The sequence below is a fragment of the Aotus nancymaae genome, unplaced genomic scaffold (assembly GCF_030222135.1).
Source record: "Aotus nancymaae isolate 86718 unplaced genomic scaffold, 86718_ANA_hifiasm-v0.15.2.pri h1tg000006l, whole genome shotgun sequence".
In the NCBI taxonomy this organism is placed as follows: Eukaryota; Metazoa; Chordata; class Mammalia; order Primates; family Aotidae; genus Aotus; species Aotus nancymaae.
Genome location: NW_026988417.1, coordinates 71,454,160 through 71,471,915, shown reverse-complemented (window position 1 = coordinate 71,471,915; position 17,756 = coordinate 71,454,160). Strand labels below are relative to the sequence as shown.

The 17,756-nt window shown below is 42.2% G+C and overlaps 1 protein-coding gene across 1 annotated transcript in view; it reads right to left on the bottom strand.

Moving 5' to 3' along the window:
* Positions 1-17,756, bottom strand: part of FRAS1 (Fraser extracellular matrix complex subunit 1) — a 467,548-nt gene that overhangs the window by 73,899 nt on the left and 375,893 nt on the right. The window contains exons 45-49 of the mRNA XM_021669641.2: positions 15,490-15,678; positions 13,298-13,417; positions 12,836-13,015; positions 1,176-1,300; positions 730-870 (exon numbers count right to left, since the gene is read on the bottom strand). Coding sequence (XP_021525316.2) covers positions 730-870; positions 1,176-1,300; positions 12,836-13,015; positions 13,298-13,417; positions 15,490-15,678 — 755 coding nt within the window. The remainder of the gene's footprint in view (positions 1-729; positions 871-1,175; positions 1,301-12,835; positions 13,016-13,297; positions 13,418-15,489; positions 15,679-17,756) is intronic.

Genomic DNA, 17,756 nt, shown 5'->3' with positions numbered 1-17,756 from the left:
CCCCAACCAAAGGTAGTAAACTCTCTAAGCCTGCAACTTTGTCTGTTTTGTTACAACTCTGTCTTTAGCATCTACAGCAAAGCCTAGAACTTCATAGGTAATTAATATTTGATAAAAGAATCAATCAATTAATCAATGAGTGCTGGCACAAAGAAGCAGATACATAGAACTAATTAATAGGAGTGGCAGTATGAGTTTATGCGAGAGAATGTGAGATGCTTTAAACTGGAAGTGTGGGAATAAGAGCTTAGTCTCCACATGCCCTGTTTTACTGTATAAAGCCTAGTCTTTGAGGAGGCTCAAATTTGAATAATTAGTTGCCATCAGAGAACTCTGGATGAAGGAGGTGAAATGGAGAAAAGGGTATATAGGAATAGAAAATCCCTCTTCATGTTAATAGGAAACAATAACATTGGGTAAAATGTCATCTAGCTGATTTTCTGTAAATCAATATAAAATCAGCGAGTTAAAAGGATTGTTTCATGTAATCAAGGGAGAGGATGAATGCATTTAGGGTTTGAGAAAGGGTTTAAAAACAATTTGATCTCAAACGCATTTGTTTCTCTTTCCCAGAAGGCCATGGTGTCTTCTGTTTTTTAATTCTTCAAGGATGCTTGCACTCACCTCACAGCTCCTCCCTACCATCAGGATGCACAGATGCAAAGCAATAGCTGCTACCAGGTCAGCCTCTCATTTAGCCAGGAAACCCAGGGGAAGAAGTGCTCTTACCTCTGTATCAGCATCTACCGCCTTAAGCTCAAACTCTGTGATGGTCTTCCTCATGCCCTCCTGCAACCGCATCCCTGAGTTCTGTACGATGGGCAGTGAATCGTCAACAGGGTGAAGAGTGATATGGAAAGTCTGAGTCACCTAGAATGGCAGGAAAGTGCAGGTGGGACACCTGTCCCTAGCACCTACCCAACAGGTCCAAAGGTAGGTGCTGTCTACTTTCCCTTTCACACCATTCCTGGCACAAGTCAATAATTAGGAGCCCCCAGAAGGAGAAGGAGTTCTCTTGGGCAAGAGCCAAGGTGGCTGCAAAGGCTGTCCCTACCTCTTGACTGAGAGCAGAGGAAAAGGAAGCTTTCCTCTCATCAGTCACTCTGCCTACTTTATTCAAAGGAGATGGTGAGGAATCAATACCTTTCAAGGATGGAGTCCAGTGCCTCACCTACCTCATTGACCCCATCAGACAATGTAAAGCTGAAGGCATCTGAATGTTTCTCAGCCTCACTAGAATGGACATACTGAACATTTCGTGAAGTCAGGTCAGCTTGAGTAAAGGAACTAATCTGGATACCTAGAAAAAGGGGAAGAGAGAAACAAATACAGGATGTTAAAATGCTAGCCCTAGCATAAGGTTAGGGAAGTGTCATTCTCACCAGATAGAGAGTCCTTTGTATTTTTCTTATAGAATTTATGTCCTGCACTTGAGGACTTTGTGTTAGAGTTGTTTGTTGATTCTTTTTTCTACAACAGCATATATTCTGTGGGAGCACATGTTAACTTAATTATAGTGGCTTCTATGTGCCAAGCCAACAGCAGGTGTTTAATAAATGTTACTCTCCTTTCTCTTGGGGTTTATGTAGGTAAAATCTGTGAAAGATAGACCCATTGTCTTATTCTCCAAACCCCTCTCTCTTCAGTTTTGTATTCCCCCAAGGCTCACAGTCCTTTCTGAAGACCTATCCTCATTTTAAATAGCGTGTGATGGTTTAGCTTTTAAACTAACGTTACACTTGGCTATATACGGCCTTGTTTCTGTGACTGGTGAGCCATCCCTGGCAGCCATAATTTTATTGGATATTCTTCAAGGTTCCTTTCAGCTCTCAGGTTTATGACTCTTGCTTCTCCCATCCCACTTTAGCCAGTTAGACAGCAACAAAACTTACTGCATGACTTTGGGGCATGAGCAATTATTCCATACCAAATAAAAAACAAACTTGAAAAAACAGTATCCTTTAATAACATAATAAGAAAAAAAAAATCATGTTAGATTTTTTTCCCAGAGTCATTTTTAAAACAAAAAAAGGAAAGAAATTTTAAATAATGGTAAACTATCCCACAAATGTGCAATGTCTCTGTTTTAAACACCTCACAATATTTAGCAAAACAACTCGGAATTCCTGCTTCTACCTTAGGGTTGCTAGGGGTCATACCCTGTGCCAGTCAAGACTGAAATGAAAATCACATCTTTTAGTCCTCCAGCACAAATTCTCTCTTTCTGATTCTGGGTTTTGAGGTATTAATCCATTTAATCTAGTCCTTTAGTTTGGCCCTGAAATTCATTTGCTGTTTTCTGGGTTTTATGATTTGTCATTGTTAACCTACAAAGAAAACAAAGATTCTATGTTGACTCTCATATTCAAGGGTGACATCTACATCACTGCTTTATCTTTAAGAAGGAAAAAAAAAATCAACCCACATGGTTTACATTTGCATCTCTCCTTATCATCTGAAATTTGTCACCCAGATACAATAGCCTCCAGAATATAGGGGCATTAATTTTTTGATGAGGCATTTTATATTTGTGTGCTTGCTACATCAGTTCTTGACAGGCAAGAAATGTAGCACCCTGTCTTATAGCTTTGTCTTTTGGTTCTGGACAGAAATCCATACCATTCTTTAAAAATGTAATAACTTCAGACTGGCTACGCTGAGAAATTTAAATCTCTTCCTCCTGCTGTGAATCTATTCCCACAGCTCACAGGAAAATCTCATCTGAATTCTCACCATCAGCTGGTCACCTAATTGACTGTTCCCTTTGTGGATGTCTAAGACTGATCAAGAAAGGTGATAGATTTTGCCTTCCTCTTGAGATTGATTTTTTAAAACATTTTTTTATTGAGGTAAAATGGACATATAATAAATTACACATGCATAGAGTGTGCAATTTCTTTTTCTTTTTTCTTTCTTTTTTGAGACAGGGTCTTGTTTTGTTGCCCAGGCTGGAGTGCAGTGGCACAATATCAGCTTACTGCAACCTCTGCCTCCTGGGTTCAAGTGATTCTCCTGTGTCAGCCTCCTGAGTATCTAGAATTACAGGCACATGTCACCATGCCTGCCTAATTTTTGTATCTTTAGTAGAGACTGGGTTTCACCATGTTGGCCAGGCTGGTCTCTAACTCCTGACCTCGGGTGATCCACCCACCTTGACTTCCCAAAGTGCTGGAATTACAAGTGTGAGCCACTGTACCTGGCATAACGTGTGCAATTTCATATGCTTTGGCACACCCAGAAACCATCACCTCATTCAAAATAATGAACCGATTCATCAACCCAAGTCTCCAACTTAGGCTTTATAATCCTTCCATCCTTCCCTTTCCCATTGCCTACCCCATCCCAAAGCAATCAATGAATTGCTTTCTGACACTACAGATTAGCTGGCATTTTCTCTAGTTTTTAATGAATAGAATTATACAGTATATACTATTCCATGTCTAGTTTCTTTCATTTAGCATGCTACACATATAAAGCTGCTGTGATTATTAGCGTCCAAATCTTTGTATGGACATAAGCTTTCATTCTTCTTGGTAAATCTCTAGCTGTGAAATGCCTGGGATATATGTTAGGTGTATGCTTAATTTTTCAGGAAACTGCTAAACTGCTTTTCCAAGGCGGTAGTACCATTTTATATTCTCACTAAACTGCATGAGAGTGCTAGGCTTCATCTTACTGGGACTTTCCCAATTCAATCCAGCAAACACTGAGCACCTACTATGGGTAGAACACAGTTTGAGGATTGCTTATACATGTTGAATCTTACCTTTTAACAACTCTGGGAGGTTGAGGTTAGCATGTTACCCCCATTTTGTAGATCATGACACTGTAGTTCATATAATTAAAAAGTTATGTGATCTATCCAATGTCACATAGCTAATAAGGGGGCAGTGCTGAAATTGGAACCCAAGGCAGGCTAACTTCAAAGTTTACTCCTGCTAGGAGTACTTTTGATAAAACTCATCTAGACAAGAAACCTCTTGGATTTTACCCTTCTTTTTTAAAGTTTTTTTTAAATACAAAAATAATATATGCCTACTAAAGATAACGTGAAAAACCTAGACAAGAAGGAAAGAAGAATCATTCATAGACTTACCCTGGAAAAAAAATTTTTTTGAATTGTTCCTTCTAAAATACTTTATTGGCTGTACCCTCTTTCTTGTCTGAAATATTGATTTTGATGGGTTTTAATATTATCATTTAAATGACACCCATAAATATGTACCAGGGGTAACAAGTTGCATCTAGAACTTGAGCTTTAAGAGGACAAGGATTTTTCTTGTTTCTTCAATGATGTGCACCTAAAATAATCCCTGGATGCAGTAGGTGCTCAAACCATATTTGGTGAATTAGTTTATTTTACCCACTATAATCTATACCTAAGAGGTTCTATTGAGCACATACAGTCATGCACCACATAATGACATTTCAGTTTCAATCAACAATGGACTGCATATAATGGTGATCCCGTAAGATGATAATACTGTACTTTTTTATGTGTAGATATGTGCACATACACAAATACCATCACGTTATAATTGCCTACAGTATTCAGTACAGTAACATGTTGCACAGGTTTATTGCTGAGGAGCAATAGGCTATGCATATAGCCCAGGTGTAGCTGGCTATGTCATCTAGGTTTGTGTAAGCGCACTCTGTGATGGCCACAAAATAACGAAATCACCTGACAATGCATTTCTCAGCATATATCCTCATTGTTAAGCAATACATGACTATATTTTTAATCCTCATCCACTTTTTATTTTTAAACTTTTAGTCTTTGCTAACTGGGTTTTGGAAGACTTCATCTGCTCATTTGCCAGCAAGGTGATGTTTCTAATAACATATTGCCCCCACCGCTGTCACAGCAGGTAGTTGCTATTTGAAATATCTTGAAGGGTTTTAATCCCATTGAAGCTGTTTTCAATCACTAACCTGCTGACTAAACTATGTATCTGGTAGTATTATTGAGACCCACATTAACCCTGTCAGTTTTCCAATTCCCCTGGAGGGCCAGCACGCTAAAGAAAGCACAGTCCAGGTCAGGGAAATGACATCTCTGAAGAAACCGTGTTAGAGGATACAAAGAAATAAAGCATCTCTGAAGAAACCGTGTTAGAGGATACCTCGGTCCTCCCACTTGCAGCATAGAACTCTATGCATGTTACCCATGTCCTATTCTCAAGCTCCTTCTGTGAGAGACTCTCACCCTTCTCGCTTCAGGATTTTTGCAAAGCCTCTTGTGATGGGTTGCATTGAACCCTTTCCCCACCCCAAATTCATATGTTGAAGTCCCAACCCCCAGTATTTCAGTGACTTATCTGGAAATTGTGTCAATTGTGTCATTGTAGATGTAATTTAATCACATGAGGTCATTGGGGTGGGCCCTAATCAAATAGGACTGATGTCATAAAAAAGGGAAATTTGGATACAAATGTATCTAAACAGGGAGAACACCACACAAACAAGAAGATGGCTATCTTCAAGCCAAGGAGAGAGGCCTGGGCCAGATCCTTCCTTCACAGCCCTCAGGAGAAGCCAATCCTACCAACACCTCCATCTCAAACTTGCAGCCTCCAGAACTGTGAGGCAATAAATTTGTTGTTTAAACTACATATTCTGTGGAACTTGTTAATGGTAGCCCTAGCAAGCTAATATGCCTCTGCTCTTAGAGATAACTCAAACTAAGACAATGGATGCATCCTATTTTGGTTGGTCTCACAATACTGAGAGAGGCTGGAATAAAGAGGAAACAAAAGAACACCTTTGCTAAAGCATCACCTCTGAGAGGTCTTTCCCAACAAACCCCCACCCCTCCTCTCTTAGGTGGAAGCTGCTCTGCTTTGGGCTCCCCCTGTCCTCTGCCATGTTGCTGTCCCGGCTACTGAAACACATGTGCACATATTTGTCTAATGCCCCCGACCTCCAAAAATAAGTTTTCTCTTGTAGCAGCTACTCAGTAAGTGTTTGTTGAAGGGAGAAAGGAAGGCAGGGAGAAAAGGAAGGAAGGAAGCCTTTCTAATATGACAAGTACCATATGTATATAATTACAACCCAGCCTATAAATAGAATTTCATTGGGGTGCTTTTAAAAGACTCTCATATTCTAAGCCCCATCTCTAAGAGACTTTATTTATTGGTCCAGGTAGGGCCCAAGCATCATTATTTTTAAACACATGCCACTCACTCCGGTGATTGCAATGTGTAACATTAGCCTATGTAACATTCTAATCACTCAGGTGATTGTAATGTCCAAACAAAGCTGAGAACCCTTGATGTAATAGAAAAGTAAAAGAACAATCAGAAAACCTGCTTTGGTTTCTTTCTTTGTGTTTTCAATGCTTTCTTTCTGCTCTATATGAGTCACATAGGCTAGTGCAACACACTGCCTTATTTCATTGTATTTTTTTGTCATCTCTTGTAGCTGGAACAGTCATAGCCCCCTCAGAGGTAGCAGATAAAATGGTGGTTGACAACAAGATCATCAAGTATTTGATCTTATTTGATCTGTGCAGTGGTGGGTGTTGGTTATGTCTGAAGATTCTGCAGGTTTAAAAAATTATTTCAGATTCAGGGATACATGTGCAGGTTTGTTACAGGGTGCATTGTGTGATGCTGAAGTTTGGGCTTCTGTTGATCATGTCACCCATACAGCGAACACAGTGTCCAATGGTAAGTTTTTCAGCCTTTCCCCTACTCCCTCCCTCCCCAGTGTCTAAGGAGCCTACTTTATGTCCAGGTGTACCCAATGTTAAGCTCTCACTTATAAGTGAGAACATACGATATTTGGTTTTCTGTTTCAAATTCTGCAATATTTTTAATAAGAGAGATTGTGTGGGTTTACTGACAGGAGAACTATTTATATCCGGTGAATAAAAATTATGCTTCGTATGACTGTTACTAAACTGGTAAGTGCTAAGGGGTAGCACTTAAAGTGCAGTGATGACTAGGTTGCCTAAAGGCGGCCCCATGCTGCGATTTCTCCATACATGAAGGTGTGATACAGGCTAACCTTCACAAGGACAGGAAACTAGTGAGGAATGAGGATTATGAATGGGCTGAGGCTGCATGCACAACTAAAGAGGTTTAACTATCCACAGCTCACACACCCCAGGAGGCAGCCTGGACTCTAGGGGTGTCTGATTTATGGAGGTGGCTGAGTCAATGCCCAGGACATTACATGGAAGTCCTCACTTTGACCTCTCTCTAACTGTGCATTCCCTAAGGACAATATTATCTACCTAAGCCACACAGATGATGCTATCCTTCCATTTTGAAATCTGGTTGAGATGATATTATGGCTTCTGGACAAAATGTCCACTTCCCTTAGAACTTTCAGAAGTGAACTTAAAAGGCCAATTGAGGTAGGGAAGAGAAGAGATGCTTGTTTGAAAGGTGGTTTACCTTTTTTGGAGCTTTAATTTAGCTCCTTCAAGAGATGAGAACTTGGCAGTGAGTACAAAGCAGAAAGTGGAAAGCTTGTGGGCGACACCTTGATAAGTGAACTCAGCGAGAAAGCGTTCCCTGCAGAGTTTTGTAATAGCCAGAGGACTTCAGGATTTAAGATGTCTAGACTCATCCTTGAGGATACTCACTTTCGTGGGTATGTCTGTGATTAGTAAATAGCTGATGAAAGGACTTTCAATTTGATGAGGGTAAAGCTCTTCATCTGCCTGATTTTAAGATTTAAGAGCAAGATAGAAACCTGAGAATGGTTAAAACAACAACAACAACACAGCGGTTGGTTCCATATTCCCAGAAGGGTGGAGAAATACTCCTTGTAGCCACTGATTCACAGAGGCTGCATGAAGCTGAGCACTGTACACAATGCTTTTCTTCAAGCAGCATCTCTTACAGAATCAAGAAGCCTTGGGGACTGACAGGCGAGGAGACCAACCTCGGGTACCCCTTGGTGCTGTCCTCCTATTGTGCAGGGGTCCTTCTCTGTTTGCCTTTGCTAAACACTAACTTCATTTGAAAAGTTTATTTTGGGCTCGGGTTCAGCTTTCAGTGGACTCCACAGTGGGAGGAAAGCAAATGTGGCTGTCTTACTCATGGATGCAAGAAAGAGCCCCCTGGTTGCCCATCAGCAAAGGGCCTTTTAATGGATATCTCAATGCTTTTAGGAATTCTGACAGATCAGGGAGGATCTTTTCTTCATCTGCCCAAGCAGTCATTATGTCACCTCAGGCTTTGAGGAAGGTGTGTTGTAACTGGTGAGGGGAATCCAGCGTGAGGTAGCCCTCCTTGAAGTATTGCAGAAGCAGCAACTGCCTACATCCTGAATGAAGCACATGGGGTGCGATGGAAATAAGTAAGGTGTTGAGAGCTGTGCTGTGCTGAGGGCTGTCTCTTGGAGCTATGCTGACTTCAATATGCTCTACTGGGAACAAAGCTAAAACTACGAACAAGGATTCAGACTTCGGATTCGATTCCACAGCCTACTATTTCTAATTAATCCACTACTGGCCTTTTAGACAGAACAGTTATGTGGTTCAGGGCTTATCCCATTTATTGCAGGACATTTATTAATAGCATCCCTATCTCTACCCTCTAAATGCTTGTTTAGCCACCATTACCTTTCATCCCCATCTGAAGCAGTGCGACAACTTGTACCCTAAGGGTGACAACCAAATGCCCTACCCCTTGAGAACCAGTGCTGTCCCGGAAATTGCTATATTCCAGTATTACTCCTCTCCTGCTTGCAAAAGATATGACTCCTATTAGTTAAATAATTAGACGACCAGTTAGATTCTACATTTTCCAGCCACCTTACAGCTTTGTGTACATACACTCTTGCCACTGGAAGGTGATCAAAAGTGATATGCGTTCTTTGAGGCCTGGCACGGTGGCTCATGCCTGTAAACACAGCACTTTGGGAGGCCAAGGTGGGCAGATCACTTAAGGTCAGGAGTTCAAGACCAGCCTGGCCAACATGGCAAAACCTTGTCTCTAATAAAAATACAAAAATTATCTGGGTGTGGTGGTGTGCACTGATAATCGCAGCCACTCGGGAGGCTGAGGCACAAGAATCATTTGAACCTGGGAGGTGGAGGTTGCAATGAGCCGAGATTGTACCACTGCACTCCACTGAAAAAAAAAAAAGATGTCATGTGTTTCTTCCTGCTGGCTGGGGAATGACCACAACTGCAGCATTCACCTTGAGCCAGAGGTAGAAGCCTCATGCTGAGGATCACTGAGCCACCTCACACCCTGGAACCACCTACCTTTGGATTACTCTGAAAGGAAACGAATGTCTTGTTGAAGTCATTATATTTTGGAGTCTCCTTGGTCCAGCAGCCTAGCTTCTATCCTAGTTAATATAACTCCTTACTCTAATATCCCAAGAAAAATAGGGTCTTTGGAGTCTACTAATAGATAGAAACCGTGATGTGAGAGTGTGGCCTGCTCGATCTTGAAAAGACAACACATACAGGGACTGGACTCTCTTCAGTGACAGAAGGCTCAGGTCTGTCTTCTGCACACTTCACATAGGCAGATGGCTCCCTACATCTCTTATGGTGAAGAAGAGATTTCCCCACCTTTCCTGTTTACAGAGGATGATCAATTATAATCAGCTGACCAAGCAAGACAGCATGAAAGTAAGTCTATTATCCAGTTAACCATCAGGAGGGTGTCTGCAACACCTGTGATTAATAATTCCAGGAGGACTCTGGCCCCCAAATAAATACTTTGGTGCCCCGTACTACAGACAATGGCCTAGAAGTTGCTCTGCTCTTCTTGGAAAGAACAGAAATCCCCCACCAACCCCAACTTCTGGTAAACCCATCCTCACCCATTGAGACAAGTAGGGAGGTGCTGCTGCTTTTCGCTAAGCTGTAGCCATCTGCCTTCAGGGAGGCCAGTAAGTAATCAACCTGTACTTCCTCCAAAGGGGGGCTTTTGACATATAAAAACAATCAAACCCATGAACATTTTTTCATGCGGGGGAGGTAGGGAAGGAGACAATCCTGGCTAACTGCAACAGAAGGGGCTCAGTGTGGGGTTAGTGTTGAGGAGGGCAAGGAAGACTTGTTCCATTAGCCATGGGGAGGGCCCCCAGTGTAAAGAGAAGAGGGCTGCAGCCTTGTATCTGCTCTACTCAAGAGTTACTGGAAACAGGCAGATTGAGAAAAACTAGTAGGAACTGGGAAAGATGTGAATTAGGAAGTCAAGCCCATCAGAAAAGGGCACGTGAAAGAACCGTCCCAGGTAGAGAGCATTCCTCCATTTTGGAGGGCGCTGTTCGGAGGAGCGGGAAGCATGATCACCTACTGGCCTCTCCTGAACCAGAGCTGGCTTGGTCTCAGAAACCAGATTTTAAGCCCAGGAAAGGCTGAGATCTGTGAAAACAGAAAAAGCAAATTTGGAGCCCACACCCTCCCCAACAGGACTCTTAATACAGCTGGGGTCAGGGAAGAGCTGAGGCTGCTACTGACTAGCAGGGAGGCCACTGCAGTGTCTTGCAGGAAGCTTGGAGCTTTTGAAGGCTCTGCACGGTGTGGATGCCCTCGTTGCCTAACACAGCAGCCAAGTATGCTCTTTCATCTTAGGAGAGATACAATCAGCAACCTGACAGAATTCTGGCAGAGGCAATTAGCTCGTGAATTCCTTATCTAATATCTCAGCAGCCAAGGTCTTGGGGGTGCTGCTCTGCATACTTCCCCCCGGAACTTACAGACAAAAAGGTAGGTGACCTGCTCTAATTCCCCCTAGGGATTTTAGCCGATCTGTCCATCCCTGTGTACGCCCTCTTGCCAGACACGTACAACATGCCCTCCTCCACCATCACTGTGGACCCAGATGTAGTCTGCCTCCCTCACTTCCTCCATCTGATCACCCTCCACCTTTTAAAGCTCATCTCTCTCAGCTCTCCCCTTCATTCACTCTGCTGCAGCCACCCTGGTCTTCTTGCTGCATCGTGATTTGCCTGATGGAACTCACCTCAGGATGCTGACATTTGCTGATCCCTGTGTCTGGAATATCCTTTTTTTTTTTTTTTTAAATGCATCAGCCTGGCCAGCTCCCTCGCCTTCTTCAGATGTCTGCTCAACTGTCATATTATTACAGAGGACTTCCCTCACCCGCTTGCTCCCTGTGCTCCCCCGGGAATAGCCTTACTTCTCCTGGACACTTGTCACCCTCTGACACAGCATATATGTGCTTGCTTGCTTGTTGTCGGAATCCTCGCATTAGAAAGTGAGTACAATCAGGGCAGGAACCTCCTGTGTTTTTCTATTTCCCTGGTTGAATTAATGAAGACTCTATAACCTAAAATCTGAAAAGAATCCATGAAGATCTAAATCTCCAACATGCTGTCACTGCCACTATGTTCTAAGAAATAAAGATAATTCTACCCTTAGATTGTCTCTTCTTTTTTTTTTTTTTTTTTTGAGACGGGGTCTTGCTCTGTCACCAAGCTGCAGGGCAGTGGTGCAATCACAGATCACTGCAACCTCAAATCCCAGGCTCAAGCAATTCTACTGTCTCAGCCTCCCAAGTAGCTATGACTACAAATGTGTACCACCATATCTAGTCTTTAAAAAAGAAAAAGAAAAAAGAAATGGTGTCCCACTATGTTGCCCAGGCTGGTCTCAAACTCCTGGGCTCAAGCGAGATCCACCTGAGCCTCCCTAAGTGCTGGGATTAGGATTACAGGTATGAGCCACTGTGCCTGTATCTAGATTTTTATTCAGCAAATATCTCTTGTCACTCACATCCATTCAGCTGCCAACTTGTATAGGTTCTTCCCTGAAATCCTTCCTTTCTTCCCTCCTCATTCAACCAACAAATGTCTATTGAATACTTACTAGGTATAGGAATTCTCTCTCACATTATTTTCACCTTACTATTATGGCTGCTGCTCTAGCTGAAACCTCACTACCTTCTACCCGGCCAAACGTGAAAACTTTCTAACCCCTGCCACTGCCTCCTTTTTCTTTCTTTCAGTTCATCCTGTTAGACACTACCTGTTGATTTTCACTTTTCCTCCTTGCTCAAAATTCCACAGTGACTCACTGTTGCCTATTGAATAGCTATTACTTATCCCAGCTTTGAAGATCCTCCATAAACTCTCAATCTACCCATGAGCCCCCATCTCCTACTGTTTTTAGAATATGTGCTTCCATTAAATTGGCCTACTTACTGTTTTTCAATGTGCCTCCCATGCTATTCCCCCCAAAATACAAATTCTGTATCCCCAAACTCTGTTTTCCAAGGGCACTCTTAAATGCCATCTCTGTGCACTTTCTCACCCAATGTAGCTTCTCCCACTTCTAAACTCCTACAACACCATGTTTATACCTTTCTTAAAACACCTGCCATATTTTCTCCTGAGTTATGGTTATGTGCAGAGGTTCCTTAGCTTACCCAACAGAGAACTCTGGAGGGCAAGGATTATATCTCATTCATCTTCATTTCCTGAGCAGCAGCTAAACCAGAATCTTACTCAGTACACATGCTCACTCACTATTCATTGGATTGAATTTTTAAGCCATGCAGAGTGCCTTGCACAATGCCATGTGCTCAAGGGAGTATAGATGAAAAGCTGGATGCAGTGTTTGCCCTAAAGGAATTTACAATCTAGTTATGGAGACAAGATTGCATACAGAAAATTTTTACATGTAATTTTTAATTTACCTTCAGTGAGTAATCATTAAGCACCTGCTGTGTGCTAAGTATAATACAAGCCAGTGTATAATGGTCAAAATTAGTGAGGCAGAAAATAAATACAAATTAAGGCAGATTCTAGGTATACATGATACATGATGTGGCTGCCCTCAACACTTACTAAAGCCCAAGTTTTGGTTCAATGAATCAAGTGATGATAGACTTACCCGGTGATGTTGCATGTTCCAGGTGGCCCAGCTCTGGCTGTCTGGTGATTCTGTATATCAATTCTGCAGGCCCACTGTCCTGGTCAGTGGCAGACAGCTGCAGGGTGGTGATTTTCTTCACTGAGTTTTCATCCAAGACCAGACCTTTATTGGTGATGATGACTGGTGGGGATTTGTCTTCTGAAAATATCAGAAATAGTTTTTTGAAACGGGATCTTCTCAGGCTCCTTTGTTTAACTCTAGGCCTGGTGCCAAGAAGTAAGATCTGAGTCATCTCTAGGCCTGTGTGTTAGAGAGCACACCAAGGAGCCAGGGCTTTGTGCAGTAAAGGGGGTATGATTTTCCATTTCTACACCAGCTAGGTAAAGGGAAGGACTCAAGCCTCGAGGTGAACAAAGTGTAAACTATATAACCTCAGAACTGCTAAAGTAGTTATATATTAGAAAACCAATGTCCCTTTACCTAGAACGCTGATGGAAAATGACTGGTCAGTCAATCTGTTGCCTTCTCCATCAACCACATCAAATTTAAAAGCAAAGATCCCACCAGGTTCTCCTGTTGCATGACTATATTCTACATGGCCTATAAAAAGGTAAAAAAAAAAAAAAAAAAAAAAAGTCAAGATTTGCTATTAGTGCTTTCTGCCCTTATTTCTGAAGCAAGAGGTGGGAATTCAATTGGTATTCACACCGATGAATCAATTCACACCTTCCTTGCTTTGTCATTGCTTTTGACATTTTAATCTAATGTTTTCATTTCCTCCTTTTCCTCTCCCACCATCTACTTTCTCATAACCAAAGACCTTCTCATAAAAAAATCACCCCAAATGACATTCATCATGGTTAAGGCTGAGGCTTTTTGAAAGATCAGCTTATCCTCTAAGGATATCTCATAAAAACTAGATCCACAAAACTGCCCATGTGTAAATGTGCACTGACCACACCCACATTGCCTAGAGTGACCCTATTATATGTCCATGTCACGGGGGCAAAAAGACACAGAGCTGTACCTCACATTCTCCCAGAACTCTTCAGTTTTCAAAACTGCCCAATTCATAGAGCAACATGGGCTATAGCCAACCAACAAATAAACTCCACATAGAACTCAAAAGGCTCTAAAGGGAGAAGTACAATGAAAATGTATTACATTTTTGTTAACCTACAGCATCATTTAAAAGCATCTATCAATTTGGTTATGTAAATATAACCAAATCTCTGGGAAGAAGGGCTGGTCTTATTGATGGATTGATTGACTGATTGACACAGAATCTCACTCTGTTGCCAGGCTGGAGTGCAGTGGCACCATCTTGGCTCACTGCAACCTCTGCCTCCAGGGGTCCAGCGATTCTCCTGTCTCAGCCTCCCAAGTAGCTGGGATTACAGGCACGTAAGACCTTGCCCAGGTAATTTTTGTATTTTTAGTAGAGATGGGTTTTCACCATGTTGGCAAGGATGGCCTCGATCTTCTGACCTCATGATCTGCCTGCCTTGGCCTCCCAAAGTGCTGGGATTACAAGCGTGAGCCACCGTGTCCAGCCTGGTCTTATCTTTTAAAAGTCGACACTGACACATGGAATAATTAAGGAATCACTCTCCTTTTGCCTCTTCCACTCGCCTTCACTAAAGTGCAGCCAGGTCCAATGAGAATTCAGCTGTTGTTAATTTTAGGTGTCAGTGTGTGAGCAGGACCCTTGTTTCTAATCTGCAGGGGTATATTTCCACTTCTAAACAAAATCACACATCATCACATGACTTTGGATTACTCCTTCCCCAATATATAACTATTTTTTTCCTTTTGGTATCCCTGAAAGCACTGTACAATAACTACGTAGCATTTAACATTTACGCCTTTACATTACATCAGCATTTCCTGCAGGAGGGATGAGCCATGTAATTTCCCCCAGGCAGCTCCGATTTATGCCCTTCCATTTTGCTTAGTTCATTAACTTGTGCTCTTTGGGGAGCTGAAAAGAGATATAAATTGCTCACCTAAGGAAGGCATAATTTTCACCTTAATCCATCCCAACTCACTTCTTTTTTCCTTCTCTCTCATATACACTTTTTAGCATCATAGCAAGTCAAAATGACTTTTTCTCTCCATAATAGCTGCAAATGCCATCAATGCTAAGTCAAAGCATGAATACATTTTAACCAAGAAAGATAGGGTTTTTTTTGTTTTGTTTTTTTTTTTTTGAGATGGAGTCTCACTCTGTTGCCCAGGCTGGAGTGCAGTGGCGCCATCTCGGCTCACTGCCCGCTCCGCATTCAAGCAATTTTCCTGCCTCAGCCTCCTGAGTAGTTGGGATTACAGGTGTGTGCCACCACGCCCAGTTAATTTTCGTGTTTTTGTAGAGACGGGGTTTCACCATGCTGACCAGGCTGGTCTTGAACCTCTGACCTCAGGTGATTCATCCGCCTCAGCCTCCCAAAGTGCTGGGATTACAGGCGTGAGCCACCGTGCCTGGCCTAGGGCTTTTTAAAAAACAAAACAAAACAAAACAAAAAATAAATGAGGAAATAAGGAAGAGAACAAATGAAGCTATTCAAAACAGAGTGCGTAGTTCATTGCCACAGGTTACCAGACATTTGACTCCCATTTTACCACTGTAGGTGCAGTCTACGGAAGCCTGGTTAGGCAGAAGAGAACTTGCTGACCTTGGCGAATGTCTGCCTGGGTGAAACTCTGGATGGGGCCTTTCATAGAAATTTGCTGCAGGTTGCCATGCTTCACCATCTGCAGGCGCCCTGCACCAGGATCTTCCTTCATGATGTACATAACCTGATGGTCATCTGAGTCAATATCTGTCACTTTCAAGTGCTGTTCTGTGATGTGTGCTACAGACCCTTGGAAGAGAATGAAAGAGAGTATGTTATTCCCCAACATTTCCTTTGAATGGGATATCAAATGATTTTAGGTGACTGGAGAACAAATTACCACATGTTCATTGCGTCTAGGTACCAGGCACTTGCCCTTCTCAGTTTGCAGCTGAATAAATTATAATTTCCCTAGTGAAAGAGTCCCAACATTTCGATTTGCTAATTATCCCTTGAGTTTACAACTGAGCACTTTTTTCCTACGGGTCCATTTTCATTCTATGCTCCTTTTACTCAGTGACCTATCAGTTAGTACCTAGATCTATAGAATAACTCCCAGTTCTGTGACGTAAATAGCTCCGAGATCTATGAAGAAATCTGCTTGGGTTTAGTTTATTAACTGTCTTGAGGATCACCAAATGAGAAAAAAAATAGCTTTACATAAACTCAAACATATCTTGTTGCCATCTCAGACCAAGTAGTGAAAATCAGCATCCCTCAGAACAGAGGATGTGCAGAGTGTTAGTAGCAAGGAGAGCTGAGCCTCTGGGCCCTGGGCACTGCACAGGTGTTGAGGATGAAGATAAGGCACTGGCTAATGGCAAACTCCTCTGGATCTTGCCACTTGCTTTATTCCTCAGCCACTTTATCATGTTAAAAATAGTAAATTCCGGTAAAGTAGAGCCTAGTCATTCATGCGTAATACATCCTGGTGTTTGGAGTGACAATCTATCATGGGCTCTGAACATTCCTGCATGTTCTTAGTGGGTAATACCAAGAACACAAAGGCCCTGACCATGCTTTACCCAGGCCATCTCTCAGGGAGCAACCTTGAGGGATGAGGTAATGTCTTCCTCTCAGACAAAAATAAGACTTGTGTTCTGCTGCTATAACATGGAGAATTTCCCAAGCTCGGTATTCCCTTCTGTAATGCATCGTACTGCATGTGAATGTGTCTATCTTGGCCCCCTACTTCACCCTTATGGGACTGGGATGGCAGAGGGAACCAATGCAAACCTGCAGATGCCCATGCTGCCTACTGTGCTATGAGTAACAAGAGTGCCGTGTCTCTGATGGGGGAATCTTATATCTTCTACCAGCATCCATGAAAGAGTAACAGGTTAGTTTACTAGCTTATAAGTAGGATAAAATAAAATCTTAGACTTGATACCTAAGACCTTTGAGAACTACCAAGTTTTCTAATATTATTATACCATATATTTTTCACTGCAAAATACACATGAAACTAAGAACAGACAAACAATAGAACCCTAGTAAGATGCAGACACTCTGGGCAAAAGGTCCACTCCTTAATTAAGTAAGTTCCTACTGCAAACTGTTCTAGACTAACACTTGTCACAGGTCCTCCAATATTGCTTAAACATGAACAAAATTGTGAATGTTAAACCCTAGAATATCGTGTCTGATAATTCTCAATTATTTGCATAATCACTTTTAATGCATGATGGTTTCCCAGCTGCCCATCCATGCATTTTTTAAAAATAATCATCTTAAAAATTCTGCTGTATTTCTTTTGTTATTTGTTTCCATAGGATTTGTTGAATGGGAGTAATGTTAAAGGAAACCTGTGCCTATGAGTAGTTCAATAAATTAAGATTTTTGAGGGCCCTGGGAATACTATAAACTCTTCTCAGCCTTTTCCCAAATTCACATACATAGGCGTCTGGTCCAAAGAATTTTAGAGGTTCACATTTGTCACTAACAATTCTTAGTATCCCTAAAACAACAGTTTTCTAAAACTCCAATCTCCCCAAGTACAGAACAGCTACTTTAAGATCCACCCACATCACTAACATGGAAGAAATAACTACATACTGGGGGCCGGGCGCGGTGGCTCACGCCTGTAATCCCAGCACTTTGGGAGGCAGAGGCAGGTGGATCACAAGGTCAAGAGATTGAGACCATCTTGGTCAACATGGTGAAACCCCGTCTCTACTAAAAATACAAAAAATTAGCTGGGCATGGTGGCGCGAGCCTGTAATCCCAGCTACTCAGGAGGCTGAGGCAGGAGAATTGCCTGAACCCAGGAGGCGGAGGTTGCGGTGAGCCGAGATCGCGCCATTGCACCTGGGTAAAAAGAGCAAAAC